This window comes from Papilio xuthus, unplaced genomic scaffold (assembly GCF_000836235.2).
Source record: "Papilio xuthus unplaced genomic scaffold, Pxut_1.1 DF828952.1, whole genome shotgun sequence".
Classification (NCBI taxonomy): domain Eukaryota; kingdom Metazoa; phylum Arthropoda; class Insecta; order Lepidoptera; family Papilionidae; genus Papilio; species Papilio xuthus.
In genome coordinates, this window is record NW_013529697.1 from 2,483,883 (window position 1) to 2,504,080 (window position 20,198).

Below are 20,198 nucleotides of genomic sequence, written 5' to 3' on the forward strand. Positions count from 1 at the left end.
TATATTTAGATTAACTAAAAAATAAACAATGTTTAAAAGGTTAAAAATAAAAAACAATCATTCACTAAATGAAAATGACCGAATGAAAACCATATTTAGGTGTGACGTCACAAATGTCATAATCATTAACTTTTTGAATTAAGAATACGCTTATTTTTTTAATTCGAGAGAGGCAAAGTAAATGCGTGCAGTAAGCATAGTAATTATTACTGAGCTTATTGACATTTTATTTTAATATGACAATCCTGCACAGATTATATAATGTTAATAACTACAACGCTTTATATTTACATGTGCGTTAAAATTAATAATGGCTGTGAGAGCTTTACAATGTCAAATGCCACAATTTTTATACTTTAATAAAATTGTTATCATAATATTAAGTACGAGATTCGTTATTTCATATGATAAGATAGATATGACAATCAAGTGTTTTTATATCTAGCTTATATTTGATAGAAGTTTCTATGCAATCAAAATAAGAAGATAAAAGATTTTCTAAATATATTGTATGAAATATATAGAAAATATGCATTGATAGTAAATATAATAAGTCCTATTTACTTATATAAAAGGCAATAAGTACATTAAAATGTAACTTTTAGCCTCATGTATGAAGTATTAAAGTTGTGTTACTTTGACTCAAATTGTTTGGAAGCGTGTATGATTGAGATCTATTAAAGAACTATGAACTTAACTACAAGTATAATTTATGTATAAATCAGTTTTATTTATAACATATTCCTATTATTTGTTTAAAACTTATTGAGTAGCTGCCATAGTACTATAGCCGTATTTTTTTTTATTGGAGTATTTGATATTGAGTTGAAATGCATTTTGGTGACGTTCTGTAAAACAGACATGTACAAGATATTTGCAAATATAAACAAATTTTTATAACTGAATCAGTATAGAACATTTATTTAGTTACAGTTAAGGTAAAGGTGCGAGTCCATCGGTCCGCACAGAACGCACTGCACGCACTGAAACGGATTGCTTTGTATTGATGCGCTGCGGGCTACGCGCATAATGGACGCAACGCTATGTAAAATCATGCAACTATAAATAGGATGTACTACAAATTGTAATAACACTTAATCCTGTTGACAAAAGTTGTATGTTGAAATATCTGTTCCGAGTATAAAGTCAGTAGGCATTCGAATTTCATTCACAATATTTAATAATATGTGGTGTTTGCAGTAATAATGATTAGTTGTGTATGTTCAGACGATGATCTCGCGTATGACGCGGCGCGCGCGCGAGTTGGGCGTGGAGTAGCCGGACTCCAGCGACTCGTCGTAGCTCAGCGACAGCGGCGGCGGCTTCTCCTCACCACCGCCCTCCTCGCCCTCCGCTCCGCCCACACCGCCCACTCCCGCATACGTCTCCGGCAGACCGCTCACCTCGTGGTACGGAGACTCTGCAAACAGACATTTACATTAAATTCATTTTAATTGCGTTTTTAAAAGCGCTGCTGTATCGACAGATACGTGGATGAATATGCATCCGAATGAGAGCTAAAGATATTAGGACAAGCAAGCAATCTTTTTTTTTTAATAAATCAATTTAAAAAGATCGTTAACTAACCCGTGTGCTGGTCCATGCGCTTCTTGGGCTTGTGCACGGAGGCGTATGAGTCGGAGCAGTAGTCCTGGCGCGAGGGGTTCTGCGAGGTGCGCATGTAGTCCCCGCCGGCGGGGGCGTGTCCTGTGAGCGGGGCGTGGCCGGTCAGCTGGGCGTGGCCGGCGTGGGGGGCGTGTCCGCCGTGCGGGGGGTGCGGCAGCGGCTGATACGCCGCGTAGTCGTCGATGGTGCCGTAGCCGGCATGCATGGGGTCGTAGCCGTAGTTGCTGGTGCGCTCCAACATCATCATGCCGGGGTTGTTGGCGGCCGCCATCTTCATTTGCCACAGCGAGTCCTGCGAGTTGACGCTGCCGCCGTTGTTACTATTCGCGTAGCCTTTGTCCATGTAGCCCGTGTTGACCCCTGAAAAGTGTTTAAATTTTAGTAGCGTCTTGATATTTTATAATGGCAATGTTAAAGTCAGGTACAAGATATTAAGGATATACTCACAGTCCATATTAGACATGTTCTGTCCGACGTGTGTGGGCGTGGCGTGCGGTGCGATGTGGTACCCGTACGCGGCCTGCGTGGCGTACACGGCGTTCTTGGAGTCGTCCATAGTAAGGTCCATGGAATGTTCCAGAGCCTTGTTCTCCATGCCCGCGTTGGGGTACTCCATGTAGGGCGGCGGCGCCTGATTCTTGGGCGACGTGAGCGACATGCCGTGACCTATGGACGCCATTTCATAGTCCTTTTTCTTCTTCTCTGTACGTTTGCAGCGGCAGAAGATGAACAGAAGACACAAGAAGAGAACGAAGACGATTACGGAGACGACAATCGCGATCAATGTTGCCGTAGTGAGGGCCGACGCTTCTTTAATGTACGCTGGACCAACTGGAAAAAAATATTCGTTAATAACAAGAAAAGCAGTCACAACCATAAGGTCATAGTAGTATCCAGAAGTATTACAGTTGCACTTCTATTTGACGTAGAAAAAAAAAGATACTGACTGTCAGCTTCAACGTATTCGCTGCAGACGTCCTGCTTGTGCAGCAGACAGAGACGCAGACGCAGGCGGGGGTTGAGGTCGTCCATGGCGGGGGCGGAGGCGGCGGGGCCGAGGGCGGGGGGGCCCGGGCCCGCCAGCGTGCCGCGCTGCACGCTGCTGCTCACACCCGACACGCTTAGAGGAATCGTTTCCACAACCTGACATTGGAACATACAGTTAAATATAAAAACATGTCTTACTAATATAAATGCGAATTTAGATGGATGTTTGTTTTGAAGGTATCTCTGGAACGTCTCAATGGATCTTGATGAAATTTGGCACATATGTAGATCATAGTCTGGAAGAACACATAGGGTACTTATTGTGTTTTTTTTAATTGTGCGCAGACGGAGTCGCGGGCGACAGCAGCTAGTAGGTTATATATAATATAATGGAATCTTTTTGCGTGTAGTAGTTAGGTACGTGTAAATTATTACTATTGTTTAATTTACCTGCCATCCTCCGGACCTGCCGAGGCCCTCAGCGACAGCGACGAGTCCCAGACATGTGGGGCCGACACTGAACACGACGGCGCGCGTGCTCGGGTCGTACGTCAGCTGCTCCGGAGGCAGAATCTTGTTTACTTTCGTCGTCACTGTTATCTCATTAGAATAGTTGCTCTGGCCCTTAGTGTTTACTGCTTTCACCTGGAAATTAATATTATTATAAACATTCATTATTATTATTCATTCATTCATTATGCAATCTTAAAACCTATTACTAGTTTTGTTTTCAAACACTCACCGGGTATACGAGAAAGATTGTTCAATTGAACAGATTTAATATACTTACACTTTCATGTACTCGTGTATGAGCGATAAGAGTAAATCAATTAAGTATTGAAAACCGTGCAGCTCAGAACGATACTGTAATGTGTGATCTTACGTACCTACCTTTAATACGGATTAAATTATTTATACGCATTTAAATGTTTCCCAAGCAGTGATACACATTTTATTCGATTACAGGTTTCGTCAACAGAACAGTCACATATAGAGTGATTTAAAATATATTATTTATTTTTTGGAAATTATATCTTAAAAACACAAATGTATGAAAGAAAAGTTATTACAATGAATTTACCTTGAAAGAATAAGTATTATGCTGGTCCAATCTTGTGACGTTGCATGGATTTGCCCGCATACAGTCGTATTCCTTCCAATCATTGACATCGTTGCGGTTGCCGGCGCACTGCTCCACGGAGCCTGCGCCCCGAGCAACTCTTCTGTACCACACGTAGTATATGTTCGAGAGGCCGCCGTCGAAGCCAGACTCCCACTTCAAAGTGACATAGCTCGACCCCACCTTTTGACTGGTCAACCCCCGAGGTGATTCCGGAGCGCCTTTCGGCTGCAAACGTATCTGAGGTCGAATGCTTCCGAGTGTATTTTTGACAGTGCAGTAGTAGTCGCCGTAATCTTGAGGCTTCACGTTTCTTAATTTTAATGTACTTAAGTAGGAATCGTTGTCCTGTGTCACTGTCGTGATGTCATAGTGATCTGATGATGATAATGGAGAGTTACTGGAGCCGTAGAACCATAAGAAGTCAGGCTTAGGATAGGCCTGCACCCTGCAAGATATCTCGGCCGGCTCCATCACGTCGAATGCGACCTTCTTCTGTTGTCTGATCGAAATCGGTTCATCTGAAAGTTCAAATTTTCGAATTTAATACAAGTTGTGCAGTTTTTAAGCTCCTCTCTTATGAAGATGATAACAGAGGACTAATTTAGATATCGTCGAAAACATGAAATTTATGCTATACTTACGCTCTATTCTAAGATGCATAGAGGACTCGATCTTCTTGACTTCATTCTCCACGGCGCAGGTGTAGGAGCCCCGATCCTCGGGGATGAGGTCGTTGCCGTTAGGTCGCGCCTTGCCGTAGAAACGCAGCGTGCTCTGCACGTTGTACACAGAGTCGCGACCCTCCGTCACGTCAGTCTTCACCTCGTACAGGTTTACATCAGGTTTGATCTCAGAATTGTTCTTGTACCACTTGACGTTCGGCAACGGCTTGCCGAATGCGCTACAAGACAAGGAGAAGTTTTGTTCGCGCGAGCGTTTAGTCGCGTGCGGCTGGAGCTTGGACTGGAATCGCGGGGGCTGGTGCACTTCTAAAGTGACCGATGCCAGCTCGCCGTGTCCCAGCTCGTTGGTCGCTTGGCAATGGTAGACGCCCTCGCTGCCGAGGTGAGCGTTCGGTATGTTGTATGTGACCCCGGTGGCCAGGACTATGGGGTTCGCGTCGGAGGTGTCGATGTCCCTGAACCAGCGGTATTGTGGCGCGGGCCAGCCGGGCGGGCGGGCGCTGCAGGTGAGGGTGACGCCGGCGCCCTCCTGCGCCACGGGCCGCTCCGGAGTGATGTGCGCGCGCCCCGGCTTGTGTCGTACCAGCACCGCCACGGAAGCGCTGCTCGCTCTCTCCGCGCGATTCCCGTTGCTGGTCGAAATTATATTCACAGCTCGGCAAGTGTACGTTCCAGCTACGTCTGCATCTACTCTGGTGAGTGTGAGTGTTTTCCCCTTCTGTCTGAACTCAGGTTTACCCTCCATGGTCCACTCAATGGAGGTGGGTTCAGGATTTGCGGAGACTTCGCAGTGTATTTCAACATTACCGCCCTCTTCTGCTTCGTATGTTTTGGAGTCGATGGTGACGGTGGGTGGAAAGAGCACGTCGAGGGTTATTTCATTCTCACCGGGGCGGCCGAGTCCGTTGTCCGCGGAGCAAGTGTACTGGCCCGCGTCTTGCACTTCCACTCCTTGAATTGTGTGAGTGAAGGAGTTGGAGATGTACTTCCCGTTCCTCGTCCACCTCACGCTGGTCACTTTCGGTTTGGCGTCAACTTTGCATTCCATTGTAGCGGTGCCGTCTACTTCTATGCGTAGAGGATTCTCTGGTCCAATTTCTACTCTTGGAAAATCTGTGGAAAAAAAAATTATAGAAAACTTCACAATAAGATATGAGTTAATTTTAAAATTGCATTTAAATTATGTATTTGGAAATCAAAGGTAAACTAAAAACATATTTAAAACGGATATCCTTTATGAGTAACAAAAGTTGATTTAAAAATAGGTAGATTAAAGTTAAGGACTGAACGGTTGTTGTAAGATTATGTACAAAAATGTCGATAGCGGCGGACAGATAGCCTGACCTCACTCCAAAAAAGCTTTCGGTTAAAGTTCACAGAGTTCAGTCAACTTAACTTAACCTGATAATAAATATTTTAAGTAGATTGCATTGGTGTTAAAACGTTGATTCAATAAGTAAATATGTTTGAAGTGAGATCTTTAAAAATAATCAGTGTATGGCAAATTAGATACACATGTGGTCGATTTTCACAACATCAAAAATTAATCAAACATAAAAGTTTGTACACGGATGCGCGCGCAATCCTTGAGCTATAAAACTTTGATACCTCGCAGTCTTCCGCCTATCATCTTTAAATCAAAACGTACGCAACTATTTCACAATCTCATTGATTACATTTAACCAGAAAATCTTACGAGTAACGGATGTACTGGTGTTCTAGTTACTACGCGCGCCGACGCGGACGCCGACAAGCAACAGGGGAATGTTTATGTCTGTCGGAACTACGTCCAATTTAGAACATACATCGCGCTCATTAGCGGTTCGTGCTTTTCATTCGGGTCAGTTGATGCCAGTCTGGAGGCTGGCGGATAAATAAACAGGTATATCACAAGTACGGATAATCTAAATATTTACAACGTGTCTGTACATTGCAATGCGGCGGTATACATTGCCCGCTTGTATGCTGGATAAGTCCCGTTCGGTTTTTTCTGCAGTTTCTTTGTGATTGATAGTTAAAGGGGCTATTTAAAAGTCTTTGAAGTTGTTAAGATTTGAAGTAGAGAATTTAAAAAGATTTGAAGAAAATTTGAACAAAACTTTGAGATGTATTTTCCAATTTTTGGGATTTTATTTTAGTTCAGACAATTATATAACCTTTATCTATGAACATTTAAAGAGAATTAAGACAACGTTATTTAAAATAAAGCTTAATTTAACATACAGTCCTTGGTACACGTATGGTAAGCCTAACGTTAAATATTTCTCAAGCCGATTCGTTATACGCGCACGTAAAATGTCAAATTACGAAAGAATCAGAAGATTCTGACCAGATGCAAGTCGGTATTTATCATTATGATAGTTTATATTGCTTTAGGAAATTACAATTCTAACTATTTACGTTAAACGTATTTTTTTTAACTAATAAAAATAAATGAAACTCGCGATTGGATATAGGTTAAATGTGCAAGAGTTTTATATACCTATTGCAGCAATATTTGTAAGCGGTAAATAAGCTGATTTTATGTAAACGGTCTTGTGATCTTAAAAACTGACGGTAGATTAATCGTTAATATAAAAAAACCACAGGAATGTAGTACAAAATTCATTCAATTGCTACTATCTCCAAACTTTTTCGGTCATATTGTCTGCATGCAATCATAGAGCAGAGCATTTCTTTCGTATCCCCTGCAGTACTCATCATACGGCATCAGTAGAGTGCTTTGCTTAGTCCCCGTGACCTCCTTGTCACAGAATCCAGGGGAGTTCTTTTGTTTGCAATTAAACCCCTGTGTCTGTATTCCTTCATTGTATGGTTTTAATCAATGCGAGTAGCAATCTAACGATGGGGATATGTGACAAGGTACGTGACGTTATCCTGATGCAGGGAAGTAATGAATATCGTTCGTATAGTTAACTGTGTATGGCATTACTACAATATTATCACCTGGTTGTTACTACGACGTAATGACGAACATATTATTTGAATTAATAGATAATTTGGAACTAAGTTATATTGATCTTAAATGTTATAATTGTTAGAAATATGTCTTTTTTTATCTGAAAGTATATTTTAGTTATAATAAGCTTTCTTTTTATAAAACATCGCGTTGAAATCGCGACACTCCTGCATTTGGATTGCGCCAGACCGCTGTTGTATATTTCTAGGAAATCAAATAAATATTTGACCGTTTGGTAACAATTTGTAATGTTATAAAAATAAGCTATATTGTTTATAGTTTTTAGTTTAAGATAAAAAAAAATCTTTTTAACAATTTTTGATTGATTTCCTAGTGAACGAAATAGCAATTTGTTGTTTTAACAAATTATTATTATTTTTTACTGGCAATAATTTTATCGAGCGAAAGGCGTCGGATCGCAGTCACCTGCCGACCGGTTCAGCTCATTTGAACGCAAAAGCGAACCACAAATTAGCATGCACCGCATGTTCGTTTTAACAATTTTTGTTACATTTTGCATTTTCTTTCTGATTACGTTGGTAATTAATAAATAATTTGTCCCACACGGCATATTTAAACGAAGCAATTTAAGCAAACCGCTATAAATGTACGTTAATTTTAAAATTGATCTGTACTTTAAAGGCAAACAACCCTGACAGTTAAATATTTGTAGCACCAAGCGTGCTCTATTGAATATTATGCCTTGATTGACCAACACCTCGTTCACACATAGAGTCACACAAAGACAAATGTCGATTTGCTGCTTAATTGTTTAATAATATAACAACCACACCATATAAAGAACTTAAGAAGTTCCACTATAGTGTACGTCGCCAAATACTAAACCAGTAAATATATGCTTAAATGATTTTTAAATAGTTTAGTATATTGAGGCAGTCGTAATCATAACATTCAATCATGGAGTAGTGAGAGTGAAAGGGCAGTAAAATAGAGCGTATCATATTTGTACTACATCACCAACAGGCGGGATCGCGGTTTGAAGCTAGTGTTTTTACAAAAGCATGTATGACTTACAGTTGACGCTAAGCTGTACGGTCGCGTTGTATTGACCGCCGGCAGACATGGCGCGGTTCCATACAACGCAGCGGAAGACAGCTCCGTCGTCCTCTCTGCGCGGCGTCAACACCAGCGTGGCTACGGAGGGCTCGGCGCGCGTGCGCCCGTGCTCGAGCGACGCCTCCAGCGCGCCTGGCGACCCCTCGCGGTACCATCTGCAAATACATCACTGTTAGGAACCCAAGGAGTTTACCCAAAGAAAAACTTTTAAATATCAACGTACACATCCGTAGCTGAATTTGAACACTGTGTTGTATAAATCCTTTGACGCAATGCTACTTTAAATGGGATCCAAATCTCTAAAGTTGACTATCGTAAGGAAAATATTGCTTTCTTTCGTTGATGCCAAAAGCTTTGGATTATTTTTTATCATTAGGTTTAAAATTTGTCAAGACACCTGCCTTAAAACACCGGATACTTAGAAATTGTTAGTTATTCTTTTTATATAAATAAAGTAATCGGTGCAAACCCGGTGGGATTCGTCGACCACCTGCAAACTGTAGGGAACGATTTATTAGGGTTGTGTATGCAACATAAATTATTTAATAAGATTTGTGGCTTAATGCTAAACATGTCATTCCTTGACACATTGAAAACCTTACAATTTAAAAATATAGCATCCATTTTAAACCTATCGGGTCAAGTGTTCTTCTATAAAAAGATCTTTAAGTAAAGAACTGCTTTACCATAAAAATAAAAGAAACAAGCTTGAAAAAGATTGCATGTCCGCGAGATAAATAGAAGTTATTTTAATTAAAGCTGCAGTCAAATGATCTCTTATAAACGTTAGCTACATAAATGTTGAAGTTCCCTAAAGAAAAAGTTAATATTTCTCAAATTTAAATAATTTAATGACATCTTACTATCTTACTAATATTATAAATGCGAATATTTGAATGGATGGATGTTTGTTTGAAGGTAAAAGCTACATGGATCTCTCTGAAATTTGACATACATATATAATATGGTCTGGAAGAACACATAGGCCACTAATTAAGTTTTTTTTAATTTCGCGCGGACGGAGTCGCGGGCGACATGTAGTAATTTTATAAATAAGGAAAATACACGTACTGATACTGATTTCTTCAAAAAGTCAATAACGTATAAATTAAGAATATATTACAGCGAGACTAGCTAATTTAAACGATGAAAACATTAGGCTATTAGGTTACCTGGTTTCAAATTACTACAGTATCTTCATATATTTTGAACAACTTCTATATATAGTAGACAGAAAAGTTCACAGATATGTACTAAATAAAAATTTAATTTAGATTAAATATTTTTAGTCATGCATGTATCAAAACATGATACTTCTCCCACGTGTGTACTTATGAGAAATTGTCATTTGCAGTATACCGTTTTCCTTGTATAAATATCGAGTCTCTAAACGGCGGAAAGTGTGTCGTAATAAACGTAACTATCGGTGTATTTGGACAAAGGATTTATCGGCCATTAAATCGCCTTTTATTGTATTCCCCAAGTCCATTCAGTTAACAATTAGAAAGGTTTAAGTGCGCTACAATATTTGGTAGATTTATAACCGATATATCTTTACTATTAGGTTATTCTTTTATATTTATGGAGACATCTTATAATTTTTTTTATTTAGCAAACACTACGCTTTTAGTATACAATTTCTGTATGTATGTGATTTCTTTTCAACCTTGATGTAGATTTGCGATAAAATCTAAGGAAAATATAATGAATTTTTTTTAATAAAACATACATACATAAGTATAGTATGTAAGATTGCTCTAATTAGCTTCAGTTTTATTTTAAATATTAATAAGCATCCATGATTTTATATTTAATTTTAAATTATAAAAAAATAATTGCATATTAGTTTAGGCAAGTAGAACATCTCGTAAAAAGATATCAGTAGACCGCATTCCCAGATGATCTGCAGCAATAATTAATTACAAGTGGATTCGTTAGGCAGAGAGCCGAGCAACAGATGTTCCGACATCCTCGCAGACGGCCTTACAGAGTTCGTTTAACTTGCTATATAAAAACAGAACAAACGTTTAATTCATATTAATTGTTACAATGGATCATTGAAATAAAACTCTATTGTAATTAAATTAAAAAATAACATATATTTTACAAATACATAATCGATTTCCATTGTCGAAATATCTGTACAAATACATGTTGTCATCCCTTTCATTCTATAAGATAAATATGAGACAACAATATGCTTAGCTTTTATTCTAAACCAAAACATACTGTATTCAGCTCAATGAACAATTATATATGTTTAATCAGTGCTTGATAGTTGTCAATAACAAGATCGGAGAATGCACATAAGCTACAGTATGTTGAATTAATTACAACCAGTATTTCAAGGTCTTCATAAATTGTATGACATGTATGGAGGGACTGGATGGTAACGGTATGCGACACAACACGAAGCAAGACACCGATTATAATTCGTTTGTATTACTTTACATATTTATTTCCATACTCAAGTATCATTAAGCAATCCCTTAGCGACTATAACTGTCGTAGCTTATATGTAATTGGTATTTATTTCCGAAAAAAGTGTGAAAACATGAGATTTTTTAATTCTAAGCTATAAATAAACGGTTTTATGATTTTCAGAACGACTTACATATTTAGAAACATTTGAAACTATGTGTATCTACTAACTAATGACGTTTATTTTAATCAAATAAGTATAATATTTTATCTATTCAAATTCTTTGTAGCATACGATGACGCCATATGTAAAATAAAGGGATAGACGCGTCACGTGTTTTATGGACTCTGTAGACAAAACTCGCAGCTGTCTATATAAAAAACGTTCTCTCATCTTTGGAAAAAAAACTAATAGGGACCGACAAGAGCGATGGGGATAATGCATTGTGAATGGGGAACTATTTTTATCAATTTTAAGCGACCGAGTATTTTAGATTACGTATGTGTTACTATTAGAATATTTAAAAATGTAACGCTTTATAAATAGTGTGTTAATTTAACTTTTTTTATATTTATGGGCGCAAACGAGCGGCGGGAACACAGAGGTGATCAACGACACCCATGAACATCTGCAACACCAGAGGAACTGCAGACGCGTTACCGGCCTTTAGGGAAATGGTATGCTCTCTTCTTGAAGGTCCCTTAGTCGTATTAGTTTGGACAATTGATCTGAATCTGATTTTGATCTGTATATTATTTTAATACTAAGAAGTTTTCAATCTGGATCTTAAATATTAAGAGAAAGTATTCCTTTATTTAGGCTTGATTCAATATTACCAATAAAAAAGGTTTCTACCGAAAATTATTGCCAGAGATATTTACTAATTACAAACTCGAAACTACACAAGAAATGTATGAAATAGATAACAATAAGATCGAGGCCTTAAACTAATAGTGTTATTGTGTGTACGATATCTTATTTTACAACGAACCTTCAAAAATAATAATGCACAGATAACTAAAATATTTTAAAAGAAAATATAGTTATTAATGTGTAAAAAGCTTGTGGTATTAATGTCCGCATATAACTGTCAGTAACGCAATTAAAGCGTAAGTTGGGGTTCGAATTGTCGATTTAAAGTACTGAATACATTTAATATTATCTTAGAGACATCACATTAACACAGTACCAAGTGGCATGGAGAAGTGCTTTACTATGTAAAAGGTTTTTTTTAAACGTGGATGGCGCGTTTTGAAAGCTTCTTGACTGTTACAGGAAAACACTCAAAAAGTATTAAATTAGAGGATTGTACTATTACTAGCAAGTTACTTTTACTCCCCGCTGTTTACCCCAGAGTTATTCTGAAGGTAAAGAACCCTTGACGACTTAGTTTCTATAATGTTCTATATTTTAAGAAAATAAAGGTCACTGCTTTGCTAAATATTCCTTGCCTTCTTGACATTTGTTTAATTTTTTAAGTAAATTGTCTAAATCTGGACAATATCCAAGCAAGGTAACCTTTTGTTGCCCTTTTCTGCCTTTCTTTCTTTATATTGTGTACTCAAATACCGGAAACATAATTATTAAGTTTTTGTGCACCCTGTTCATTCCAAAAAAAGTAATAGTTTTTGTTAAAGCATTATCAGGATATCCAGCTAAAATGTTACACTCTGTATTATATTTTTTGGATTTTTTATGAACTTAGGCTCTACCAACTTACCTTTCGTTAATTTACATACAAACAAATCGATATGGCATGGGACGCGTTAATTTTGGTAACTTACTTGATGGAAGGCTCAGGAGAGCCACCGGAGCTGGAGCACTGCAGCCTGAGCTCTTGCTCCTCATGAGCGAGGGCCCTCGGCCCGGGCGTGAGCCGAGGCGGCTGCGGGGGCGTGAGTACTGTGAGCGCGTGGCCCTGTGCGTGCAGCGTGCGCCCCGACCCGCCCGCCTTCACGCGGCACTCGAACCGGCCGTTGTCACGTTCGTACGTCACGTTGGATACCAGCAGATCGAAACGACCCTCAGACGGCGCGTATTTTATTCTGTGAAAATTAGGAATTACTTAAAATTTTACTCATGATTTGGCACTAATTGTTTACGATATATCATTTCAAAAAATTAAGGCGTAAAAATATGTAAAATCTGTCTTCATTCGATGTGCCAATAAAATTGATCCCAATAATGTAAACAATATCGAAGCATACACTGTTATTAACATTTCACACAACATAATCATGTTTTTGGGTCAAACGCTTCTGTCAACCCGTCAATTAAGATCCAGTACGGGTTTTATTAAATTGTATCTGTTGTTGTCGCATGTGTTTGTTAAACTGTCGCTCCCAATTACAATCTTTATACACAACGAATATCGAATGTCCAGTTAAATGGTCCTACCGAATAAACCATTTAAAACAATATCATAACATGATTGAATAAATTGGTCTTATACAGATCTATGTGTGGGAAGCCTTATAGTTGTTATTTTTAGACCATCATTATGTGATATTTTATTTAAAAAAAAGAAACATAGAACAAACCCTATTATTATAATATAAAGTTCGCTACACACCTATAGTTTTAACTGCACAGTCGAACTGTACTGACTGAGGGTGTGTCGCGGGTTTAGTAGTAGACGTAACCAACGAAAACACGCCTTGGCCGTTTTTCTTAAGTTTACATTGTAATAAGAAACTACAGTAAAATGTCGCTAACCACACCTTTTCAACGTTGGTTCCTAACACAACTAAAATTACGTGCATTCAACATGCATACTTTAGAATACACATATCTTAAATACGTTTCAACCAAATAGTGAATAGTTATGAAATATAACAAGCCAAGCGCTGCTAATAACGTAAAATTATTTTAATAAGTGTGACCTAGTTAGTAACAATGAATTCATATTAAACGAAGGTATGCCCGTTCTTAAACTTATGACTCAAGAGTTATGTTAACGAGAAGAGTTTCAAGTGAATTAAGTGGCCTACTTAAGTGTTGATATACCCTATGGGTTCATAATGAATGGGGTCCTCAGAAAATGTTATATAAGCTATACTGGATAGGCACATACCAATATAGTAGAACAAATGAGAAGTGACGATAGAAATGTGGAATGAGTTGAGAGCCTACATCGCTCACCAGACAAATTGGAATAAGGACAGACCGTAGTCTGTATCATAATTCTAATTAGTTACAATCGGGTATTTTTAATCATTTGCATACCTAAAATTGAACACGAAAATGAAATTTCTCTGAAATTGTACAGCAGTGTTACATAGGTAATATTCAAGGTCAAAACAATGCAATAATTTTGCACAGCTGTTATATTTTAATGTGCAAATTGTCACGGTCACGTACATTGTGGCATTGGTTAATGCGTAACTACACGTACAGTACACCGGCGAAGGTCGGAAATGCACATTGTATAAACGTACACAAAGAGAAAACAATGAAAATCAAACATTGACAGAGTTAACATAATGATACTAGTGAAATGGTCATGGTAGATCGTCTCAGTAAATATATTTGTTACAATTTGAATATAAGGACTTGACACTATATAAGCTAAATATAAGAAAGATTTATGACGTAACAGTTGCACTCCAATTAATATGTAAAAGAAGGCTTGTCTTAAAACGTACCAGAAGAGGTATAGAAGTAAATTGCAAATGTTTACTTACTCGGAATATACCACAATGTAACAATTTGTTGTTAAAGCGTTTTAAATCAATAATAAATATTTGTTATTTATAACCTGCTTGAAAAAAGTGATTTTAATGATGACTGTGTATAATTAATTAGAAGTACGATACAAACGTGTCTTTGAACCCAGAAGTGTTGACACATATTACGTCTTTTCATTGCTCTAGTATTACACTTCTATACTGTTAGGAAGAAAATCCGACACTGTGACGGTGTACCGGCGCAATACTAGCCTTATCAAGATATCAACGTTTATGTCTCCTCACTAATCAATCTGACACTTGTCTTGGCAACGAAAGCGCGCCATTTGCTCTAAATTATTCTAACTAATACTGTCTAAAAATACATACTAGTTAAATGTTTATTGATTACAGGTACATTTACTTCATTTCAAACAACTATTCTATTTATTTGTTTGAAAAACATCAAGCAACTTCTGCAGCGTTTCTGCATAATGTAAAAACTTTGATAAAATATGAGGAACGTTTAAAGTAAAAGGACAGTTTTTTACATATTTCAAAACTAAAGCAAGTGAATAAAGTTTTAATGTACAGTCGAGAACGTAAATTTCCTACACATTTCTGAAAAAATCATTTGATGATACTGCAATAAGGTCGAAAACACATACATGTTAAATGATAGCACTTATAGTGATAGTTTGCTGTACGATTTCGTTCCTAAGTTGGAAGCGAATTTAATTCTTTGAATGTAAGCAGAAGCGTTACACGTAGGATGTAAGTATACATTATGTCTTTGTTAGTAGCTTTAGTATGGAGCATTGAATCTTATGCGTGGGCATACCATCACGTGTGAGAAGACTATTTATTCAAGTCGTGCGCCGCCGCTCGATTGTACAATCGTTGGAAGATTGGACCGAAAAACGTTTAGATTTTTTTTTACTATATATTGGCTTTGGAACGGACTCGATATTCGCCGACTGTACGCCTGACGGATCAACGTAAAAAGTGTATGAATATTTTGCGTTCTGGTGCAGTAAATTGAAAATAACAGATACTCCGTAGTTTCTATACATGTATGTAAGGCGTGCAAGCATATACACATCAAAATATCTAAGATCATGTAAGAGAAGGTTGTAGTTAATATAAACTTTAACAGCAACTAAACTTAAACGAGTTAAAGAAGTCCGGACCTCGTCAAGCACGCTAATAATCAATTAAAGTGACATAGAGATCCTAACTCGGACTTGGCTTCTGTTATAAAACTTCATCACATAGTTGCGACATCCAAGCTTATAAATCACTTACTGGTAGTTTGTCTCTAGCGGTATGTTGCCAATGGCGACGTTGTCGTGTCCGCTGGCGGTGTTGCGCACCCAGTAGTAGGTTAGGGAGTCGGGGCCGGGTGGCAGGCTAAAACGACACTGCAGCGTTACGTCGTCACCCTCATGCGCGTCATGCTGCTCGTCCTCCGGCAGCGCAGAACACACTGAAACATAACACGCACATTAGCACAAAGTTAAAACAACACGCACTGTTGCGAAGAGAGATCAAGACTTATCGGGAATAAGGAAATGAAGCACAATAAGAGAGAAATTCGAGACGTTATCCAACTTATTGTGCTACTAGCTCTACCAACATTGTGTACAAGAATTCGTCTATTGAACCAAAGTACTCCTCGATCTAGTACAGCGACTAACCCTATACGAATACAAAGCAAATTATACTCCCGAACTACAAATGTGGCTATCAAGACATACGCAATTATTTTATTCAAGTAGCAAAAATAAATACTTTATAAACATAAATAGCATTCAATAACACAGTTTATTTCTTCGTGCAGCAAAATTGATTGTAAACGTCGGAAACATTCAATACCGTGTCTACAAAACATCGTGCATCGACACAAAGCGAATTGATTCCGCACAGGCCGATGCCAACGATGCTCACGGAGATCTCAATGTCGTAATACAAATGGTAATCAATATAGAAATTATGTTTTGAAATTAAACACAATATAGACGTATTTAGTTTTATTTTTATTTATTTATTTAAGGAGCAGCATCAACATCAAGGACACTTATTCCCTGTCTCGAGTCAGTAATATTTTATTTCAGGATTTTTATATTATAGTACAGTAACAATAATAAAGGTGCGTAATGCTTACTTATATGAATAGATGATGATTAAATCAGATTAACATTTTATGACAACAAGAATACCAGTATGAAATAATAGACGGATTCACGGATTTTTTAGTGACACAGACAAAATTCCTTTAAATATAAGTAAATCGGACAGTTGTGTTTATGGTCTTTGGTTTGCCGATCATGTATGGCAGCGACAACCCATATTATGCTAAGTAATAAACTAGGACATTAAAGAACTATACAGAATAGGATCTACCATATATAGAGCACATTTTACTAGCCTTAAACTTGATTACATCAGAGCAGGCTGTTTGTTAGAAGTGTTTCCTGGTTAAAAAAGCCACAAAAATTTACGTTACAAAATATCTATTTTATAACGCACTTTAAAAACCGTAGAATTTATGAACAGTAAACGTTTGCCATAAAATTTAACTGCATGGCGAAATCGTTGGGAGTGCTTTCGTTCAGGTAGGCCAGCGACCTTTGTGTAGTTTGAAATTAAAAAAAAAAGAACAGCTCAAACGAAGCTTCAGGTTTTTTGATACGATTTCCTGCGTATTGTCAATAAATCGACAACAAAGCGAATCGAATTGTAATGGATTTACAATGGGTCTTTTTAATGTTTAAATAGATGGAGTAGAAAGGAAATGAGGACAATTGGGACGGTCAGTACTCCATGAAATGAGCTGTAATGCAATACCAATTAATACTCTCGTATTATGATAATGAATATGCATCGTCAGCGTACACTCTTCTGTTGCCAGGTCCTCGAAGGCTAACATTAGTTACGAACGTCTTCATTATTCGAATGTCCTTTGCAGAAAACCTTAATAACCACAAAAGACGCTCCCATGAAAGTACCTAAGCACTTATACATTTAAAATTAAACGTCTGATTAAAGAAAATTTTGTTCTTTGACTCCAAGTTTGATAGATAGCAGTATGTATGCATTTTATGTAGTCCACCGGCACTGTGTTTTGATTGAGGAATTTTATTTCTTCACACGAGTAACGAGGCATCCGCATCTCGTGTATTTATAGAGGCCTAATATAACTGTCTACGGAACGCAAAATTCAATGTCTGGCCGACTATTGCTAAAATGTATGGAGACAGTAAGTATACACAAACGCATTAGTATTTTGAGATTAGTTTGTTTATCTTCTTAAATAGTGTATACAAATTTGTTTTTAATTTTTTTTTGATTGCAGCGATACTTGTAAGTAGATGTTAGGTGTTACTGGTTGGTGTCCTTTGAAGTTATGATGCGGTCTCTGGACAACTTTTCGGTTATGAGCACAAATGTTATACTACTCAGAATTACGTATGTCAGATTTATCGGGCAGCATCGTAATATTTGCCATATCAATATTGTCTAGACAACGTCCTAAACTTCATTTCGTGATTTAACGGTTGCCTGTTTTAAAATTGTAACTGACGATTTAAATTATTCAAACTTTCGTGAGACATTATATTAAACTGATATATAAACACGGCTAAACACCGATGGGCTCGAAACTAGTCGGTGCCGCCACCGGACGTATATACGTGAGTGTTTAGCCGTGTTTACATATCAGTTTAACTGACGATTTATTGGAATGATTTTTCAATTTTGTTTCAATGAATGAAATCAAAATACTCGAGAATGATTAAAACTTTTTATAAAACTGACCGTTGCCTGTTCCGGTTTCTATTGTCATTAAAAACTATTCGCTGAAACAAAATCCGAGCTCAGCCCAGATTAAATTACGAACAAAACTTTGTCACGGACCTTTTGTAACGTTCTACTAGATTAATCATTGCTTTGGCAGAGAAAGTGATTAAAAATCGGTTATGAAATTGGAAAGTACGTTGGTTGTAAGAGAATTATCAAAGGTAAAAAGCGGTGGAAAGGAGTGAGGCGCGGGCGCGGGCGCGAGCTGGCGGTCAATGACACGGGGTCGCGTGCGCCGGCCGCGCTGTGCTACGCCGGCGCTTTCGAAACCAATGCTGCCAACCGTTCGTCGTGCACTTGGACATGTCTTTTCCCATAAATATTAAGTTTAGTACTACAAAGATATCTAGACCGGTGGATATAAGCGAACTTAATGCTATCTAAATACTTGTTTAGCTCCTCTATCAATGTCAAAAAAACGTCTTACTGGAACATTGACGGACTGTAAGAATATAACTGTCTTGTCTTTTCCATAAAGTTTTCAACTAGCAATAATCGCACCTCGGATTAACCTCATTGGTTACGATATTGCCTCTGCGCAAAGTCCATGTCTAAGTTGGATAGAAGTGCTTCTGTCACTAGCCAAACAAGTTAGCCGTACTGTAGGTACTAATTTGACAAATTGATCATGTTCGACATATAAGATAAAGAGGTGATAATAATAATAAAAATTACAAAGGCAGTGTCCTTATTTCGAATCAAAAGCATTGTTACCCTTGTATAACTGGCTGCCGCTTGTGTTTGCTTTATCTCAACGCTTTATCAACTTCCAAAGTCACCAGAAAGGTCTTCATATTGCCCTCATTTCTAAAGAGCTTATGGAAAAATTATCATCGAAACTTGACAAAACGGTTATTAATGGCTTGATAAAAACGCAAAGTAAGAGAATAACAATCGGAGTAATTTCTGTTACTGTATTGGTTCGTGTTATTCTAACTTTAAAAAAAACTAAGTTAAAAGTTTTCGAAATTTAGAAGTCAGCTTTATTTTGCTAAAAATTACAAATAGCTTTGTATATATATTCATAGTAAATAGACATAAGTATGTCAAACTGGATAATTATACTTGGTAACACGGATTATTTAAAAATCAAATGCATTAAAGGACATAGGGCTTATTTAATGAAATACCCCCCTGGATGAACTGACGCAAGTGTTACCCAATAACTGCTGGCATTATCACACTTAATTATTTGTGGGGACTATTAAAACAAACATATAATTAAACTTTACTTACCGATAACTTAATTATAAACAGTAGAAATGTTATTCTGAGATATTAAAATAAACAATTTGGTATTAAATCTCCAATCGTTAAGTTATTGACTCTAGAGATATTCTCCTACTTATATGTCAATTATATTTACTTGATAAGAGAATTAATTAAACAACAACAACAACAACAGCAACAACAACAGTTCTATCAGACAATGCTTTGTTAACAAAGCATTGTCTGATAGAACATTAATAATCTCTTGCATTAATCTTAAGTGTACAAACAAACCGCGGCGCATGTCGCGTATGCATAAGATAGTGAGAGGTCGTCCGCCGCGCCGTGGTGCTTTTCAAGGCTCAAGCTTAGCGTTAAATAACAATTAGTCTTAATTGAATGTTTGTCGCATTGTTGAAAAATGTTTGTCGCAACACAAAATATGGAGTATTCAAGTCATAAAATGAGTTAAGATCGAGTAAATCTCAACAACGAATGCCTTTTGATGGCTTCTGTAACGGCGAGAGTTTTGTTAAACAAGGGCATTAGTAAAGCAAGCACATAGTACTTTGTTCGTTCCTTTCCTGAC

At 37.5% G+C, this 20,198-nt stretch overlaps 1 protein-coding gene across 1 annotated transcript in view; it reads right to left on the reverse strand.

Moving 5' to 3' along the window:
- The window catches only part of ed (hemicentin protein echinoid), a 39,462-nt gene continuing 19,264 nt past the window's right edge, over positions 1 to 20,198 (reverse strand). Inside the window, exons 2-11 of the mRNA XM_013324746.1 lie at positions 15,848 to 16,028; positions 12,662 to 12,922; positions 8,414 to 8,610; positions 4,378 to 5,532; positions 3,695 to 4,254; positions 3,064 to 3,258; positions 2,574 to 2,769; positions 2,074 to 2,457; positions 1,588 to 1,986; positions 1 to 1,420 (exon numbers count right to left, since the gene is read on the reverse strand). Coding sequence (XP_013180200.1) covers positions 1,224 to 1,420; positions 1,588 to 1,986; positions 2,074 to 2,457; positions 2,574 to 2,769; positions 3,064 to 3,258; positions 3,695 to 4,254; positions 4,378 to 5,532; positions 8,414 to 8,610; positions 12,662 to 12,922; positions 15,848 to 16,028 — 3,725 coding nt within the window. The 3' untranslated portion in view covers positions 1 to 1,223. The remainder of the gene's footprint in view (positions 1,421 to 1,587; positions 1,987 to 2,073; positions 2,458 to 2,573; positions 2,770 to 3,063; positions 3,259 to 3,694; positions 4,255 to 4,377; positions 5,533 to 8,413; positions 8,611 to 12,661; positions 12,923 to 15,847; positions 16,029 to 20,198) is intronic.